This window comes from Moschus berezovskii, chromosome 4 (assembly GCF_049115385.1).
Source record: "Moschus berezovskii isolate FMDL1 chromosome 4, NW_MosBer_1.0, whole genome shotgun sequence".
NCBI classification, from domain to species: Eukaryota; Metazoa; Chordata; class Mammalia; order Artiodactyla; family Moschidae; genus Moschus; species Moschus berezovskii.
Window position 1 is genome coordinate 64,357,514 of NC_142463.1, and position 17,745 is coordinate 64,375,258.

Genomic DNA, 17,745 nt, shown 5'->3' on the forward strand with positions numbered 1-17,745 from the left:
CCTACCAATGAATACCCAGGATTGATATCCTTTAGGATGGACTGGTTGGATCTCCTTGCAGTCCAAGGGACTCTCAAGAGTCTTCTCCAGCACCACAGCTCAAAACCATCAGTTCTTCGGAGCTCAGCTTTCTTCACAGTCCAACTCTCACATCCATACATGACCACTGGAAAAACCATAGCTTTGACTAGACAGATCTTTGTTGGCAAAGTAATGTTTCTGCTCTTTAATATGCTATCTAGGTTTGTCATAACTTTCCTTCCAAGGAGTAAACGTCTTTTAATTTCATGGCTGCAATCACCATCTGCACTGATTTTGGAGCCCCAAAAAATAAAGTCAGCCACTGTTTCTACTGTTTCCCAATCTATTTGCCATGAAGTGATGGGACTGGATGCCATGATCTTAGTTTTCTGAATGTTGAGCTTTAAGCCAACTTTTTCACTCTCCTCTTTCACTTTCATCAAGAGGCTCTTTAGTTCTTCTTCACTTTCTGCCATAAAGATTGTGTCACCTGCATATCTGAGGTTATTGATATTTCTCCCAGCAATCTTGATTCCAGTTTGTGCTTCCTCCAGCCCAGCATTTCTCATGACGTACTCTGCATATAAGTTAAATAAGCTGGGTGACAATATACAGCCTTGACATACTCCTTTTCCTACTTGGAACCAGTCTGTTTTTCCATGTCCAGTTCTATCCGTTGCTTCCTGACCTGAATATAGGTTTCGCAAGAGGCAGGTCAGGTGGTCTGGTATTTCCATCTCTTTCAGAATGTTCCACAGTTTATTGTGATCCACACAGTCAAAGGCTTTGGCATAGTCAATAGAGCAGAAATAGATTTTTTTCTGGAACTCTCTTGCTTTTTTCATGATCCAGCAGATGTTGGCAATTTGACCTCTGGTTCCTCTGCCTTTTCTAAAACCAGCTTGAACAGCTGGAAGTTCATGGTTCACGTATTGCTGAAGCCTGGCTTGGAGAATTTTGAGGATGACTTTACTAGCCTGTGAGATGAGTGCAATTGTGCAGTAGTTTGAGCATTCTTTGGCATTGCCTTTCTTTGGGATTGGAATGAAGACTGACCTTTTCTAGTCCTGTGGCCACTGCTGAGTTTTCCAAATTTGCTGGCATACTGAGTGCAGCACTTTCACAGTGTCATCTTTCAGGATTTGAAATAGTTCAACTGGAATTCCATCACCTCCATAGCTTTGTTCGTAGTGAATATCCTCTAAATGTACAATTTCCTCCTAAGAGATTCTTCTTCATAAACAGCTTTTAATAAGAGGGCAACACCAATCATGACCTTTTCCTCATGAGCTCACTCCTACTCCACCTCAGCCACAGGAGATGGCACTCAATCTAAGGGAAGCCAATATGAAGTTTGGCCAGTAGCCTATAAAGACACTTGGAATAGAGACTTTCTCATAAACAGGGTCAACCTGGGCCAATTAAAATCTTTTTAAAAGTAAGTTCAACAGGAAGGAAGGAGGGAACAGAAGGAAGGAACAACTGATTTAGGTATTTAGCCAAAGCTAGAAAGACTGACAACGGAAAGATAACAGAAAGAGAAGCCAAAGTACAGCTTAAAAAATTATTGTGAAAAGAAACTATATTGAGAAAGAAAGTTGCTGTCAGAGGGAAAACCAGGTAACACAAAAAGGCAGATGCAGAGAGAGGATAGGAGCAGCAGTATTAACAGAAAAGTATAGTAAAAGAGCTACAAACTAATGCTGCTAAGATACTCAGAGCTGCTTTGAATCAGTACCTGTCTCCATGAGGCCAAGTCATATTACAATACATATTTTTATATTCCATGGGTCTTCTCTAATGCTGTAGAGAGGACTGAAATAATTCTCTCTTCCTTGAGATAGCCTGTGTCTCCACTCTTTGCAATCAAAAGAGCCTAAGTAAGTAAAGCACAAAATGCTTTTGGTTTGGTTTACTACTAATAATGAAAAGACCAAGCACACTGAACTCTAGATCCAGTTTTGCCACTAGCCAGCTATATCATGAGTTTCAAAGTCTTCATCTGTAAAACAATGGCACTAAATTTAACTACTGCTAGATTTCCTTTAACCTGCTAGGATTCTGCAATTACTAGAATCTGTTAAGAAATTTACTTTTTTCTTTTCACCCTGCATTGAATGAAAAACAAAGGCACTTATAAGAGGCAATTCAGGTTTTGAGGCATAGGAAGAATTTAAGTAACATGTTGGAGAAGACTCTTGAGTCCCTTGGACTGCAAGGAGATCCAACCAGTCCATTCTAAAGGAGATCAGTCCTGGGTGTTCATTGGAAGGACTGAGGCTAAAGCTGAAACTCCAATACTTTGGCCACCTCATGTGACGAGTTGACTCACTGGAAAAGACTCTGATGCTGGGAGGGATTGGGGCCAGGAGAAGGGGACAACAGAGAATGAGATGGCTGGATGGCATCACCAACTCGATGGACATGAGTTTGAGTAAACTCCAGGAGTTGGTGATGGACAGGGAGGCCAGGAGTGCTGTGATTCATGGGGTCGCAAAGAGTCGGATACGACTGAGCGACTGAACTGAAGTGATGTAGGTATCAGAGAAAAACCAGATTCAGGTTCCCATGGGCATAATACCTGAAACAAAGATAGGGACTCAGATGAGTGGAAGGGAAAGAGAGTGGGTCAGGTAGGAGGCTATTATGACAGTCTAGATGAGACATGATTATAAATTAGATTTGAGGGTGGAGTTAGAGATGGTATTCGAGCCCCTTAAAGAATTTAAACCTAAGTTCTTAAACTATTTTAATATGGTATGCCCAGTGTCTAGAACATAAGTGCTTGTCAATTAGTTGACGGAAAGATCTGGATGAATAAATGAATTGATGTAAAGACGAAGAGGAATTTAAGTTATTTGGGGGAAAATAGATTCTAAGTATTATTTAATATGATATTTGAATTCTCTGAATATTGAAATGAAAGGTTCTAAGTGGGAGCAAATATCTTTTTGCTATTTTTCAATGTAATATTATTCTTGTATAAAAGTCTCCCTATTCCCTAATTTGTGACTATAGGCCTCATTTGTTTTCTAAATACTAATCTGTAACATCTTTTAAAAAATGAAGGAAATAATGTTCCTGGGAAAAAATACCTACATTCAAAGTTTTGACATAGCTCCAATCTAAGACCCTGACAGCTTATTTTTTTAATTTGTTTATATTGTAGTTTTTTGAAAATATTATTTGAGTCACTGTTCTTCCTATACCCACATAGGAAGAACAAAAAAGGTCCAGTAACTAACAACATATGATTTTTCTCTGATGAATATACTGAAACTGAAACGAATGCATTTCTTAAGTACCAATAAAAAATTTACAAATTATTTTAGAATAAATTAAAAATTCAATATAAAGAGTTATAGGGTTGTCTCAATTTTTATTGTGACAGAAAGTTGCCTTGCTAAATACTCCAATAATAAGTGGGGCTTAGAATCTAATTTTAATATAGAGATTTTAATTTTGATACTTCTTTTAACACTAATTTGAATCCTAACAAATAGGTCATCGATATATGACCACACAGGACAAAAAACAAAAAGATACAACTGAATCAAAATTATAAATATTAAGGGATAGAAAGGAAACAAACTTCAAGTATACACCTGAACTTCCACAGGTAACTAAATTTTGGATAAAAAAAAATATTTATCCATAAGGAAAACAGTGAAACCATTTACATAGAGAACCATCCTTGCTTTGCATGGTACTAGAGATCTATAAAACTGAGCATATAGGCTGAAACCATGCAAGAAATATTAATAATGGGAAAAAGTCTGTGATCTTTAAAAATTTTTGTCAAATGTTAAAACGTCTGTCAGTTACACTTTATAGGGAGATAAAAAAATGTTAAACTAAGATTAATTTAATACAGTGTAATTTAAAACATTAGTAACTGTGAAAATTAAAGTTTCATTTCTTAGCAAAAATTTATGAAGAGTAGTTTGAACAGTGTGCTTTTCTTGTATAAAGAACCATACTGAGCAAACCTATATCCTATGGTTTGGCAAACTGTCACACTCTTTTCTAAGTATAGGTCACCTTCCAACATTTCATCCTTTGTACTTTTAGTGTCATGAAATAGGTCCAAGAGTTCTTCTAATATGAAGATTTTTTTTTTTTTTTGCTATTGTAACCTCCTCTGGGACATCTCTATCCTATTCATCACAACCCTTTCCTCTTATGTCAAAAGTTCACCTTTACTAAGTTCTTCTCTCTGCATATCTAGTTAACTCAAGTGGCAGCAGTGTTCCAGGATCAGCTATTTCTTCTATAATTCCATCCATATTCAATTCTAATTTCAATTTCTGTTACCACTATCTCTTTATTTCACTGTACTGTCATTGTTTACCAAGTTTTTTTTTGTATTTTTTTATCCATCCGTGTAAAATGTCACATGAGTTCATCACAGAGAGAAGGAAGCAACAGAGCAACATACTCTGCTGTCTATGTAGTAACTAACAGATGTGCACGGTACAATCACCAACAGACTCTGAATAAAGTGATGTGACTGGTCACTGATCTTGATGCACATCTACTATTTATGCAGAGACTTGTAAGCTGAAGAACCAGTAGCAAAGTTTATACTTTATGCGGCTAATCACAGTTAATATATTGTGGTAAGTGAAATTTGAACCATGTTGTTGGGAGACTGGTGTTAATTAAACCATGGTAAGTGAAAGCTGTGTATACTGGAACACACAAAGTGAGGAATGCTTGTATATATGTATTGAGAAAGAGTCTAAATGATATTATCTCCATGTTGTCAACTTTATATATGACTGATTTTTTTTAAGTTTTTTTCCCCCACTAAATAGGAAGGACTTATATTCACTAAAATAAAGATTTTTCCTACATATGAGAAAGTACCCACTATGGTATAAGACAACTTCTGCATTATCAACCCTGTTTTCCTATCTTGAGCCTCCTTACCTCAACTTTAGGTTTTAGAAAAGTAGGTGCATTCCTCTCTAGAATCCACAAAAACACCAAAGAAATTCTGGTGACTCAATGATTTGCCTCGGCATTCCTCTTCTTAAAACCCTTCAGTAGCTCTCTACCATATGATAAACGCTCTACCATGGTATCCAAGCTCCTTCATGATGTGACCACTGAATGCACCTTATTTCCAGACACACACTGCCTAACACTTTATAATCTCCAAACAAGGACCTGCTTCTTGCCTCCAAGCCTTGCTTTATGTCATCACCTGTGTGTAGACAGCATACGTGTCTACTGACAACGGTATCATCATGATAACTTCTGTTCATTCTTAAGATGCAGCTCAGATGTTGCCTCTTTCCTTGTTCTCTAAACACTTCCCCCACCTACAATCTTAAGAAGTTTAGGTAACCGTCAATCACTACTACAAAAACTTTTTCACAGCTTCATCACTGCACTTGTTACAGACTAATACACTTTAGTGATTTACTTTAGTATCTACTTACTTTTTTAGACGGTAAACTACTTGAACACAGGAACTATGTCTTGTTTACCTAATACTAGTTTCCTGAATGAACTGTAGGATAAAATGATGTGATTAAAACAACTGCAGAATTCTAGTGACAAACTTTATCTCAAAACCACCCTTTTGTCTGAAGCAACTTCCTTGTATCTTTTGCTTCTGTCTAGTCTCCACAAGCTGAGGCAAAGGTGGGCTATCCTTATACACGATCACGTGAAAGGCAACATCAGTTCAGTTCAGTTCAGTTCAGTCGCTCAGTTGTGTCCGACTCTCCGCAACCCCATGAATCACAGCACGCCAGGCCTCCCTGTCCATCACCAACTCCCGGAGTACACTCAAACTCATGTCCACAGGGTCGGTGATGCCATCCAGCCATCTCATTCTCTGTCGTCCCCTTCTCCTCCCGCCCCCAACCTTTCCCAGCATCAGAGTCTTTTCCAGTGAGTCAACTCGTCGCATGAGGTGGCCAAAGTATTGCAGTTTCAGCTTTAGCATCAGTCCCTCCAATGAACATCCAGGATTGATCTCCTCTAGAATGGACTGGTTGGATCTCCTTGCAGTATAAGGGACTCTCAAGAGTCTTCTCCAACACCACAGTTCAAAAGCATCGATTCTTCGGCGATCAGCTTTCTTCACAGTCCAACTCTCACATCCATACATGACCACGGGAAAAACCATTGCCTTGACTAGACGGACCTTGGTTGGCAAAGTAATGTCTCTGCTTTTTAATATACTATCAAGGTTGGTCATAACTTTCCTTCCAAGGAGCAAGCGTCTTTTAATTTCATGGCTGCAATCAGCATCCGCTGAGATATTAATAACAGGTTAACTAGTTCTACTCACTCTACCTAAATGGGATGGAGGGTGTTTGGAGGACTGAGGGCAAAATAAGACAGGTGAGAAGGGTTACTAACTTGAGAAGCACTGCTCCAGGAAGACAGCCAAGGACTAGGTGAAAGGGAACAGTCAATCAAAATCATAAACAGCAGCAACAATGAATGGATAAAGAAGATGTGGCACATATATACAATGGAGTATTACTCAGCCATAAAAAGAATGAAATTATGCTATTTGCACAGATGTGGGCAGAGACTCTCACACAGGAAAATCAGAAACACAAATATCATATATTAACACATATATATGGCATCTAGAAAAATGGTACAGATGAACGTATTTTCCAAGCAGTAATAGAGAAACGGTTGTAGAGAACAAACATGTGGACACTAAGTGGGGAAAGGGAGGGATGAATTGGGAGATTGGGACTGACATATACACACTACTATGTACAAAACAGAAAACAAATGAGAACCTACAGAATAACACAGGGAACTCAGTGCTCTGTTGAGGAGATATATAAATACACACACACACACACACACACATGTATGGCTGATTCACTTTTCTGTACAGCAGAAAACAATGCAAAATTGTAAAGCAACTATGCTCCAATAAAAATAAACTTACAAGCAGCATTCATTCATTCACTAATAGGATGGCTGCTATGTGGCATTCACTGGGCTGAAATACCACAGTGAATAAAACACAGTCCTTGCACTTAAGGACCCCTAAATCACACATATATTTAATTTTATTTCCTAATGCACTGGTATCTGAAAGCCAATATTAAAATTCCATTTTCTAAAATATAATAGCATTCCTCTACAGACTAGGTCCAAGTATCTAATAATTTGTCACACACTACAGGACTCATGTCAGCAATGCCAACAGGAATACAAAGATTTAAAGTCATGTTTGGCCAAAATAATTAGGGAAACCTATGACCTGCTTCTTGAGAAACCTGTATGCAGGTCAGGAAGCAATATTTAGAACTGGACATGGAACAACAGACTGGTTCCAAGTAGGAAAAGGAGAACGTCAAGGCTGTATATTGTCACCCGGCTTATTTAACTTATATGCAGAGTACATCATGAGGAACACTGGGCTGGAAGAAGCACAAGCTGGAATCAAGATTGCCAGGAGAAATATCAATAACCTCAGATATGCAGACACCACCCTTATGGCAGAAAGTACAGAGGAACTAAAAAGCCTCTTGACGAAAGTGAAAGAGGAGAGTGAAAAGGTTGGCTTGAAGCTCAACATTCAGAAAACAAAGATCATGGCATCTGGTCCCATCACTTCATGGCAAATAGATGGGGAAACAGTGGAAGCAGTGTCATACTTAATTTTTTTGGGCTCCAAAATCACTGCAGATGCTGATTGCAGCCAGGAAATTAAAAGACACTTATTCCTTGGAAGGAAAGTCATGACCAACCTAGATAGCATATTAAAAAGTAGAGACATTACTTTGCCAACCAAGGTCCGTCTAGTCAAGGCTATGGTTTTTCCCGTGGTCATGTATGGATGTGAGAATTGGACTGTGAAGAAAGCTGATCGCCGAAGAATTGATGCTTTTGAACTGTGGTGCTGGAGAAGACCCTTGAGAGTCCCTTGGACTGCAAGGAGATCCAACCAGTCCATTCTAGAGGAGATCAATCCTGGGTGTTCATTGGAAGGACTGATGCTAAAGCTGAAACTCCAATACTTTGGCCACCTCATGCGATGAGTTGACTCACTGGAAAAGACTCTGGTGCTGGGAGGGATTGGGGGCGGGAGGAGATGGGGATGACAGAGAATGAGATGGCTGGATGGCATCACCGACTCGATGGACATGAGTTTGAGTGAACTCCGGGAGTTGGTGATGGACAGAGGGGCCATCACAGAGGTGATGGACAGGGTGCTGTGAGTCATGGGGTCGCAGAGTCGGACACGACTGAACAACTGAACTGATGGCAAAAATGAGAAATAGTGATAAACCAACCATTGCTGATTGAAAAAGAAGCCTTAAACAAGAAATCAGAACAAGATTAAAAAAAATCAACAACCATGAAAATGTATCAGGTTGGTACAAAATTAATTGCAGTTTGCATTGTTGAAGTTTGCAGTTTGATATGATTAGAATACATTCTTAAATGTGGTTATGTTATATGTCATTTTAATGTGCATTTCTTGCTTTTTTTTTGCTAATGACTTATTACTTGATGTTTATTTTATATTTATTTTAGATTGGGGAAATAACGTTAGACAAAAAAGCAAATTCAAGTGATTTTCTTATTTGAATTCAAAATGGGTCCTAAAGCAGCAGAGACAACGCACAATATCAACAACGCATTTGACCCAGGATCTGCTAACTTGCAGTACAGTGCAGTGGTTCAAGGAGTTTCGCAAAGGAGAAGAGAGCCTTGAAGATGAGAAGTGTGGTGGCCAGCATCGTAAATTGACAATGACCAACTGACAGGATCATCAAAGCTGATCCTCTTACAACTACATGAGACATTGTCAAAGAACTCAACGTTGACCATTCTACCGACTTTGGGCATTTGAAGCTATCTGGAAAGGTGAAAAAGCTAGATCAGTGGGTGCCTCATGAGCTGACTGCAAGTCAAAAAGTCCTCATTTTGAAGTGTCACCTTTTCTTCTATGCAACAACAACAAACCATTTTTCTTGATCAGATTATGGCATGCAATGAAAAGTGGTTCTTATATGACAACCAGTGACAACCAGTTCAGTGGCTGGACTGAGAAGAAGTTCAGAAGCACTTCCCAAAGCTAAAAACTTGCCCCCCAGAAAAGGTCCTAGTTACTGGTCGTCTGCTGCCGGTCTGATCCACTACAGCTTTCTGAATCCTGGTGAAGCCATGATATCTGAGAAGTAGGCTCAGCAAATTGATGAGATGCACCGAAAATTGCAACACCTGCAGCCAGCACTGGTCAACAGAAAGGGCCCAATTCTCCTCCAGAAAACACCCCACTGCATGTCACATAGCCAGTGCTTTAAAGTTGAACAAACTGGGCTATAAAGTTGTACCTCATCCACCATATTCACCCAACTTCTTGCCAACTGACTACCTCTTCTTCAAGAATCTCAACTACTTTTTGCAGGAAAGAGGCTTCCATAGCCAGCAGGAAGTAGCAAATGCTTTCCAAGAATTTATCAAATCTCGAAGCACAGATTTTTACACTACAGGAATAAACAAACTTATTTCTCGTTGGCAAAAATGTGTTGATTGTAATGGTTCTTATTTTGATTAATAAAGATGTGTTTGAGATAAAATTGACGGTCTGAAACCGCAATTAACTTTTTCACCAACCTAATACTACTTGAGGTAAGGCAATAATGTTCCTGAAGTTTTAAGAATAAGCAAAAAATTATATAGAAGAATGATACCAGGTAACTGGGGAGATTGAGACGAATCATAGGAAGAAGACTGTGCAAACTGTGCAAACCTCTCTAATCCCCTCCTTCTTGGAACATACTTCCTTCATGCCCACCTCTGTCCCAAACTCCTCACAATACTGACCTACAGTGCCACAGTGGTAAAGAATCCGCCTGCAATGTAGGAGATTCAGGTTCAATCCCTGGGTCAGGAAGACCCCCTGGAGAAGGAAATGGCAACCCACTCCAGTATTCTTGCCTGGAGAATGCCAGAGACAGAGGAGCCCGACAGGTTATAGTCCATGGGATCGCAAATAGTTAGACGTGACTTAGTGATTAAACAGCAACAACAATCTCCATTAATTAGTACTTGGTTTTCACTTCAGTCCCCTTCAAGTCTAGTTCTAGTCCTTCTCAACTAGTTCTCAAGGAGAGAAAGAGCAGGACAAACTAATTCTTGAAATACTGCTATATGACTGATAGGTTTTTTTTTTTTGAAGACAGAATTTGTTTTCTTTAAACTTTCTGAAAACTGAAATACTTTTAGCCAAATGAATTTATCACAAATGTTAGAATGTCAATGTCAATCACAAGAGGGGAATAACTTTGGGCAAAGGAACATTTCTGAAGTCCCACAAATTACACCATTTGGTAGGCACGGCTTGCCTGTGGGGGAGTTCAGTATGTGTCGCCTTGTTCTCAGCTTCCCCTACCATTAGTGGGAAGGCACAGTGCAGGGGAGATGGTCAAAGCGGTGACAGCACAGCCCCTAAGCAGCAGCTTTTATAATAGACTCTCGGTGCTAAGCTTGAACTGGGAACCAACACAAAGTAAAAATGTGACTCTGCAGATTTTTACAGGAATATTGCGCAGATGAGAAGATATCTATAAGCTATGGAACATAAGAATTCTCCTTATTTCTCTCTCCAGGCATGGATTTTCTTTTTATTGTTGTTCTCATCAAAATTCAGTATTGTTGTACCTCCTTAGTACTGTCCTTGCTTTGAATAATTATGAAAAGCTGTATAGGTTTTGAGTGATAAATCATAATGCAGTCCACCTGATGTTTTCAGCTCTTTCAGCCTTTCCAACTTGGAAAGGGAAAGATGTAATGGAAAGATCTTTTGTAACTTAACTAATTCCTAAGAATACACATTGATTTATAATTATTACTACAAACATAGTAGTAGAATTTTTGGACATTCAGAAAAATACTGCCATACATTATTCATAACAATCTGTTTTAAAACGTGTGTCTCATATTTCACAATTGTTCTGAGTTATACCTTCATGTTAAGATGTGCTTAACTGCTCCCATCTGACTTATCCTCCTGATTCTAGAAAAATGACTTCAACTGAAATCACTGTTAATGTTCTTACAATTTTTAATAGCAGACTTCCAATATTAATGTAGCAACTGATCAGCTATATTAAAATCCAATTTAAAAATTCATCTGGAGTCTAAGCTCAGATTTATGACCCTTGTCTTCCATCCAACCCAGCATGCACTCTCGATGTAACTTATCTGCTTTTTGGCACAAGCTTAGACACTTAGCGGGAAGTGAAAACATACTTCAGTTCCTAGGAAAATAAGAGTTATATTAAGGTGGCTAAATTGAGGCAATATAACCAGTCAATCTGGGGAAACACACTGCTTGTTAAACATGGTGTAACCGTGGTTTATAAAAAGTCAAGGGGTGAGAGATAAAAGCAGAAAAGGCAGAAACCAACCCAAAAAATCTACAGTAGAGTGAAGAAGAATTGCTGCTGATTTACTTGCTTTGTTATTTCTGTCTCAATATTATTTCTAGTATTCAGAACATCTTACGTTAATCTTCTATCTCAAATTTTCATGAGTTGTCTCTATTTCTACACACAATTTTCTTGCAGGCACTTCAAAGATTACTTGAAGGATTGAAATATTTTCAGATACTTCCAGAGAAAAGGAATAATTAACTCATTATTAATTGTTACCCAAAACTATATTTGTTCCCTTGGCTTTCAGGAAACACAAAATTTTACTTTGCTTGAGACAAAAGTAATGAAACACACATATAACAAATATTGGTATAATGAATAATATTAATGGGGAAATAGTATTTGAAGTTATTAAGAGAACAGTCATGACTTGGATTTGAGTCCTGTCAATTAATAGTCATATGGCCTTGAATAAATGACTTAACCATTTTATAATTCAATTAATTTATGAATACTGAACATAGTATCTGTCTCAATGTATGTTGTTTTTAAGATAAAAAGAAGATTCAGCAGATAAGTCTACATTGCACATAATAAAGGAGCTATTAATATTTACAATAATAATTATAATTCAAAAAGTTTGATAAAATATGTAATAAACTTCATATTAATCAAAACCCAAGTACTTTATTCATCTTTCATAATAAGTATAGACTATTAAAAGCACAATGAATTCAGTATTAGTAAGCTTTATCTCTCAATCCTGCTATCATTCTGAATCACCCTGAGCAATTAATCCTCTTAACCTCTCTAGGCTTATGTTAAATTTAACACAGAATGAATAACTTAAGTTCCTGTCTTGACCTTAAGAATTATTGTGGCATTTTAGCAGTAGAACAGAAAGGATGAAGGAATAGGAGTTCTGGGTTATAACAAATATGAACTGTTATTCTAGGTTCCCCTAGCATGGATCCTATTTGCAGGAAGTAATTCTGAGAATGACTTAGGTGGTTAAAAAAATGAATTCAAATTAGTAAATCCCATAAAGCAGCTCACAACCTACCTAAACGTTCTACCCAATATTCAGTCTGGTCCTTTCCCACTTCATACAAACCACAAGAACATTCTACCAAGCTCACTGTGAGTGTATTTCTACCACACATTCATATTAAAGTAAGACATGCACATAGAAAGTGTGATGGAAACTTGTTCCAAGCCTGCTATGTGGAGAATTTGTTTAGGTTTAGACTGAGTCCTTATGTCCCTTTCCTGGCATACTTGTTTTTTAAAAAATCTGTATACAGTTTCCATTATTAGACATACTCTGAAAAGAGGGGATGCATTCTCAGAAAAACTACAAAATCATCTCAAGTATTTCAACACTGTTTAGAACTACTGTCAAAACATAGTGAACTATGGATGCTTCATTTATCACAAAGTAATTTGGTTTCTAAATATTTTCAACTAAACCTTCTCTAGAGAAAATTTAGTTTGTTGCTGATAACATAGCAAGATACTAAACTTCTACAGTGTCTGTGTCTACTAATTAATATTACAAGACAGATTTTTAAAGTTTGAACAAACTGTATAAGAGAAAAGAAGTCTGTGAAAGATGTGTAATCCATGATCCAGTTTAACTTCACACTGTCTCACTTTACTCGACTTATACAGACCAAAAGTTATATATTCTTAATATTTTAAAATAGTGATGAGCCAAGACTTATGTGCATAAGTCTTTAGAAGACAGGGTCTTCTGCGTTAAGTAAGTAAAACTTCAAAGTTAAAAGTGATAATCTGCTCTAATAGTTAAAATCAATCTTTTAAAAATTTCTCTATATAGTATTTCTTTATACACTCCCCTACACAGTAACTACTTACCCTTTATCAATAGTTTTTCACTTTCTGGAATGCTAATTTCATGAACACAGGCATTATTAACCTTGGAAAATAACAATTAGTTTATTTTGTCTCATACACAATGTCATTCATCAGGATGCAATAACTGTATATTTAACAGCAAGTAAAATTAGTATGGTAATTTCCATTAGATTTCTTTGATGCTATGCATCAGTACAGTTTCCTCAGAGGTCTACTTAGCAGTCAGAGGCATACTAAGTATCATTAATCAAACAGACTTACAACTGTATAGTAATATCCATTTTAGTAGAAATGATCACTCTGCAGTTTCATGGAAGCAACCAATAACTTCAAATGACTTGTCAGATTCCAAAAACTATCTAGGATGAAGACTAGTCTAAAAGCCATAAGAATAATGGTGTGCTTTGGTCATGGGAGGAAAGATACTCCAAGAGATCAAAATGCTTTTAATCAATTTACAATTAGGAGGGTTTAGGAAGGAAGGACTTATGCTAAAGCTGAAACTCCAATACTTTGGCCACCTCATGCGACGAGTTGACTCACTGGAAAAGACTCTGATGCTAGGAGGGATTGGGGGTAGGAGGAGATGGGGACGACAGAGAATGAGATGGCTGGATGGCATCACCGACTCGATGGACATGAGTTTGAGTGAACTCCGGGAGTTGGTGATGGACAAGGAGTCCTGGTGTGCTGTGGTTCATGGGGTCGCAAAGAGTCAGACACGACTAAGCGACTAAACTGAACTGAGGAAGGAAGCAAATGAGGTCAGGATGCCTTCCAAATCCAGAAAAATGGCTTATGGTTCAAATATATTAACAGCTTGCTGTTTTTCTGATACTGTATTATCCCATTTCATGTTTCCAACAACTCCCTATAAACTAGGTAGTATTATCCTCACATTTTAGGGATAAGACAACTAAGGCCTAGAAAGGTTAAGTAACCTGCCCAAGGTTGACAAAACCTAAAAAACAGAAGAGGGAATCTGAATGAATTAACCAGAACCATCTTAAATCTAAATCTCCCAAGAGGAAAAGGATATGATACACTAAGACACCAATACACTTCATTACTAAATAGATTTAGAGATCTACATGATGACAGATGTCTAAATACATAAATACATATTAAATGCACTTAGACATCTACAGATGATACCAATCTAACGGGAGAAAGCAAAGAGGAAATAAAGAGCCTCTTGATGAGGGTGAACGAGAAGAGTTAAAAAGCCACTTTAAAACTCAATATTAAAAAACTAAGATCATGGCATCTGGTCCCATCACTTCACGGCAAAAAGAAGGGGAAAAGGTGGAAGCAGCAACAGATTTCCTCTTTCTTGGGCTCTAAAATCACTGCAGATGATGTCTGCAGCCATGAAATTAGAAGATGATTGCTTCTTGGCAGGAAAGTTATGACAAACCTAGAAAGTGTGTTAAAAAGCAAAGACATCACTTTGCCGTATAGTCAAGGCTAAGGTCTTTCCAGTAGTCATGTATGGGAGAGTTGGACTATAAAAAAAGCTGAGCGCTGAAGAATTGATGCTTTTGAACTGGTGCTGGAGAAGACTCTTGAGAGTCCCTTGGAAAGCAAGGAGATCAAACCAACCAATCTTAAAGGAAATCAACCCTGAATACTCTTTGGAAGGACTGATGCTGAAGCTGAAGCTCTAATACTTCGGCCACCTGCTGCAAACAGCTGACTCATTGGAAAAAACCCTGATCCTGGGCAAGACTGAAGGCAGGAGAAGTGGACAACAGAGGATGAGATGGTTGGATGGCATCACCGACTCAATGGACATGAACTTGAGCAAACTCTGGGAGATGCGGAGACACAGGGAAACCTGATGTGCTGTAGTCCATGGGGTCACAAAATGTTGGACACAACTTGGCGACTGAACAACAGACATTTACATCAAATCAAATACTGCTCTCCAATATTTTGGGGCCTTTGCTACCTTAGACAGAAATTTTGTACCTTCTTTATCCCCTGCAGAAAACCAAGAACTCAGTATTTGAGAAAAAGACAAGCTGACTATACAGAGGAGAATTTATACTTGTGTTAATTCATGAAACTGCATACCATATTTTATAAAAAATAATTATAGCTGCAGTGTTACTATTTCTTTTTACTTCAGAAAAAGCCTACTCATTTGCACACGACTACTATTTTTTACTGCTGCTAAGTCGCTTCAGTCGTGTCCGACTCTGTGCGACCCCATAGACGGCAGCCCACCAGGCTCCCCCGTCCCTGGAATTCTCCAGGCAAGAACACTGGAGTGGGTTGCCATTTCCTTCTCCTTTCCTTCTATTTTTTACTACCTATCGCCAACTCTCACTTCTACTCTACTTAAGCTTCAGGCCTCACATTTGTATATACATCATGGCAAAGGTTATTCAGTTCAGTTCAGTTCAGTCGCTCAGTCGTGTCCGACTCTCTGCGACCCCATGAATCACAGCACGCCAGGCCTATTAGTTCCTAATAAAATGAGAAACTCTTTAATAAAAAAGTCAAATATCTTACCTATACCCAAGGGTACCTCACTTTGGACATATAAAAGTCACAAACTGACTTTAATGTTTCAGAAGTAGATTACTGCCCTAATATAATTGTAAAAACAGAGAAAAAAGCTTCAATATTCTATCAGTGACTTTCTTCTGAATATGCATTTTGTCCCTTTTGTTATCTGAAGGGTTTTCTTATATTTTCTTAAGACTGTCATTGGTGGGCACCACTTTCCTGGATTAAGACAGCATCCTAATTCCTATTGCTGAGAAAAGGAATTTAAAACATTGACTTTGGGCTCAACTTCAGAATGAGATCTTAGGAGTTGGAGAACTCCCAGATCCACATGGTACCCACACATGTCAAAATAAAACTACATCTTACCTTAACACCTTGTATACCAGGGGGCCCCATTAATCCAGAAAGACCTTGATCACCCTAAGAACAAAACACAAATGGAGGTTTAATATCATGAAAAAACTGAAAACTATGATTCCCATGCTGTAGGAGTTCATTTTGGCTGTCAAGATCTTACTGATCTCCTCAATCTGCCTCAAATCTGAACTTCCTTGAGGCTCCCTACCCTTATTTCTTTCAGTACTGATTGCCTGGACAGGACTTCACCCCACTCGTGGCCCTGCTTCTTTTTCTCTGATGTTCTTTTCTCTACAAATGCCCTTACTTCCCAAATTTCCACTTTTTCCAAGGCTTACCGTGTTTTAAAAATGTAAAGAAATCCATTTAAAAATTCTACCAGCACTTTGTAACACAGCTGCAGAGGGCTCAGGTCTGCCTTTTTAGGTGAGGACTCACAGGTTGGTGGGACTCCCACGTGGAACACCAATGAATGGCTGGGGGATAGGGAGCAGGGCTAGGTTCACACTCTGGACCAGGGAAAGGGGCACTTCCCTTTCCAGGGCTGCCCTGGTGCCTTCCACTGTAGTAACCGGAATAACTGCAGTGAAAATTTTGGGGAGGACTGTGCTGGTCCACAGACTCTACTTAGCAAATTAGGGCCTTCTGTCCCCATCCCTTCCTCCAGATTTGATGAGGGCTTGCAGAGCAGGGTAGGAGAAGGAGAAATTACACCAGTGAAGGGCAAAGAGTGTCTGTGGTGGGTAGAAGTGACAATGAGAGACACAGAGGATGTGTGAATGACAAGGACAAAACATATCAAAAAGGGATGGGGGTAAAATCTTAAACCAGTTTACTTAAGGCACACTTTTTCTTTACCTCCGTTCCTTTCCCTCTTTCTGCTGTAACAAATTTATTGTGCGTGGAAAAAAAGTATGTTGTTTGAAAGAAAAGGAGTATTTAGTTAATAATCCTAAATAAACTCCATAATGACTATTTATTACAATTTATAGCACATAAATGTTTCACTGCATTATCTACTTTAATGTCATCAAGTTAAATAAACAGAAAAGAATGTTTCTGATTATTAACTATCAAGTGCTTTTCCACTTGTTCTAATATTTTATGTTCTTGTTCAATGTCTTATTAACATGGCGTCCATTTGTTATGGCGTGATGGGTTTATACACATATTTTTTATACTTATTACTCTGATAGAAGGAAAAGAAAGCTACATTAGGAAACAGAACACTGGAGGCTCATCCCCTACTAGCTCTAATCAAGAGTACATCAGTTGATTTCCCTTCAAAATTCCTCCATCTGAAAACTGAGAATAAAAATAATATCACATTTGTCTTACAGGAAAGGAAAAGTTGCCACTATTTAAACTATCTTTGTTTGCCACTAAGGTCCCACAAGGAATTAAATATGTATGTGTGTTCTATGAGAGGTGTTACTTGCTGGATATTACATGCTGAAGGACTAGACTCTGCATTGCTTATATTGTTTCATCATTGACTATTTATTATAAAAATAGCTAAATTTAAAGATAAATTCAATTGGGTCCCAATCCCCCTATACTCACACCAATTTAATGTTCATATTTTATTTGAATT

General features: G+C 38.1%; 1 protein-coding gene across 1 annotated transcript in view; it reads right to left on the bottom strand.

The window, feature by feature from the left end:
- The window catches only part of COL24A1 (collagen type XXIV alpha 1 chain), a 440,433-nt gene that overhangs the window by 338,668 nt on the left and 84,020 nt on the right, over nt 1–17,745 (bottom strand). The window contains exon 7 of the mRNA XM_055403313.2: nt 16,161–16,214. Coding sequence (XP_055259288.2) covers nt 16,161–16,214 — 54 coding nt within the window. The remainder of the gene's footprint in view (nt 1–16,160; nt 16,215–17,745) is intronic.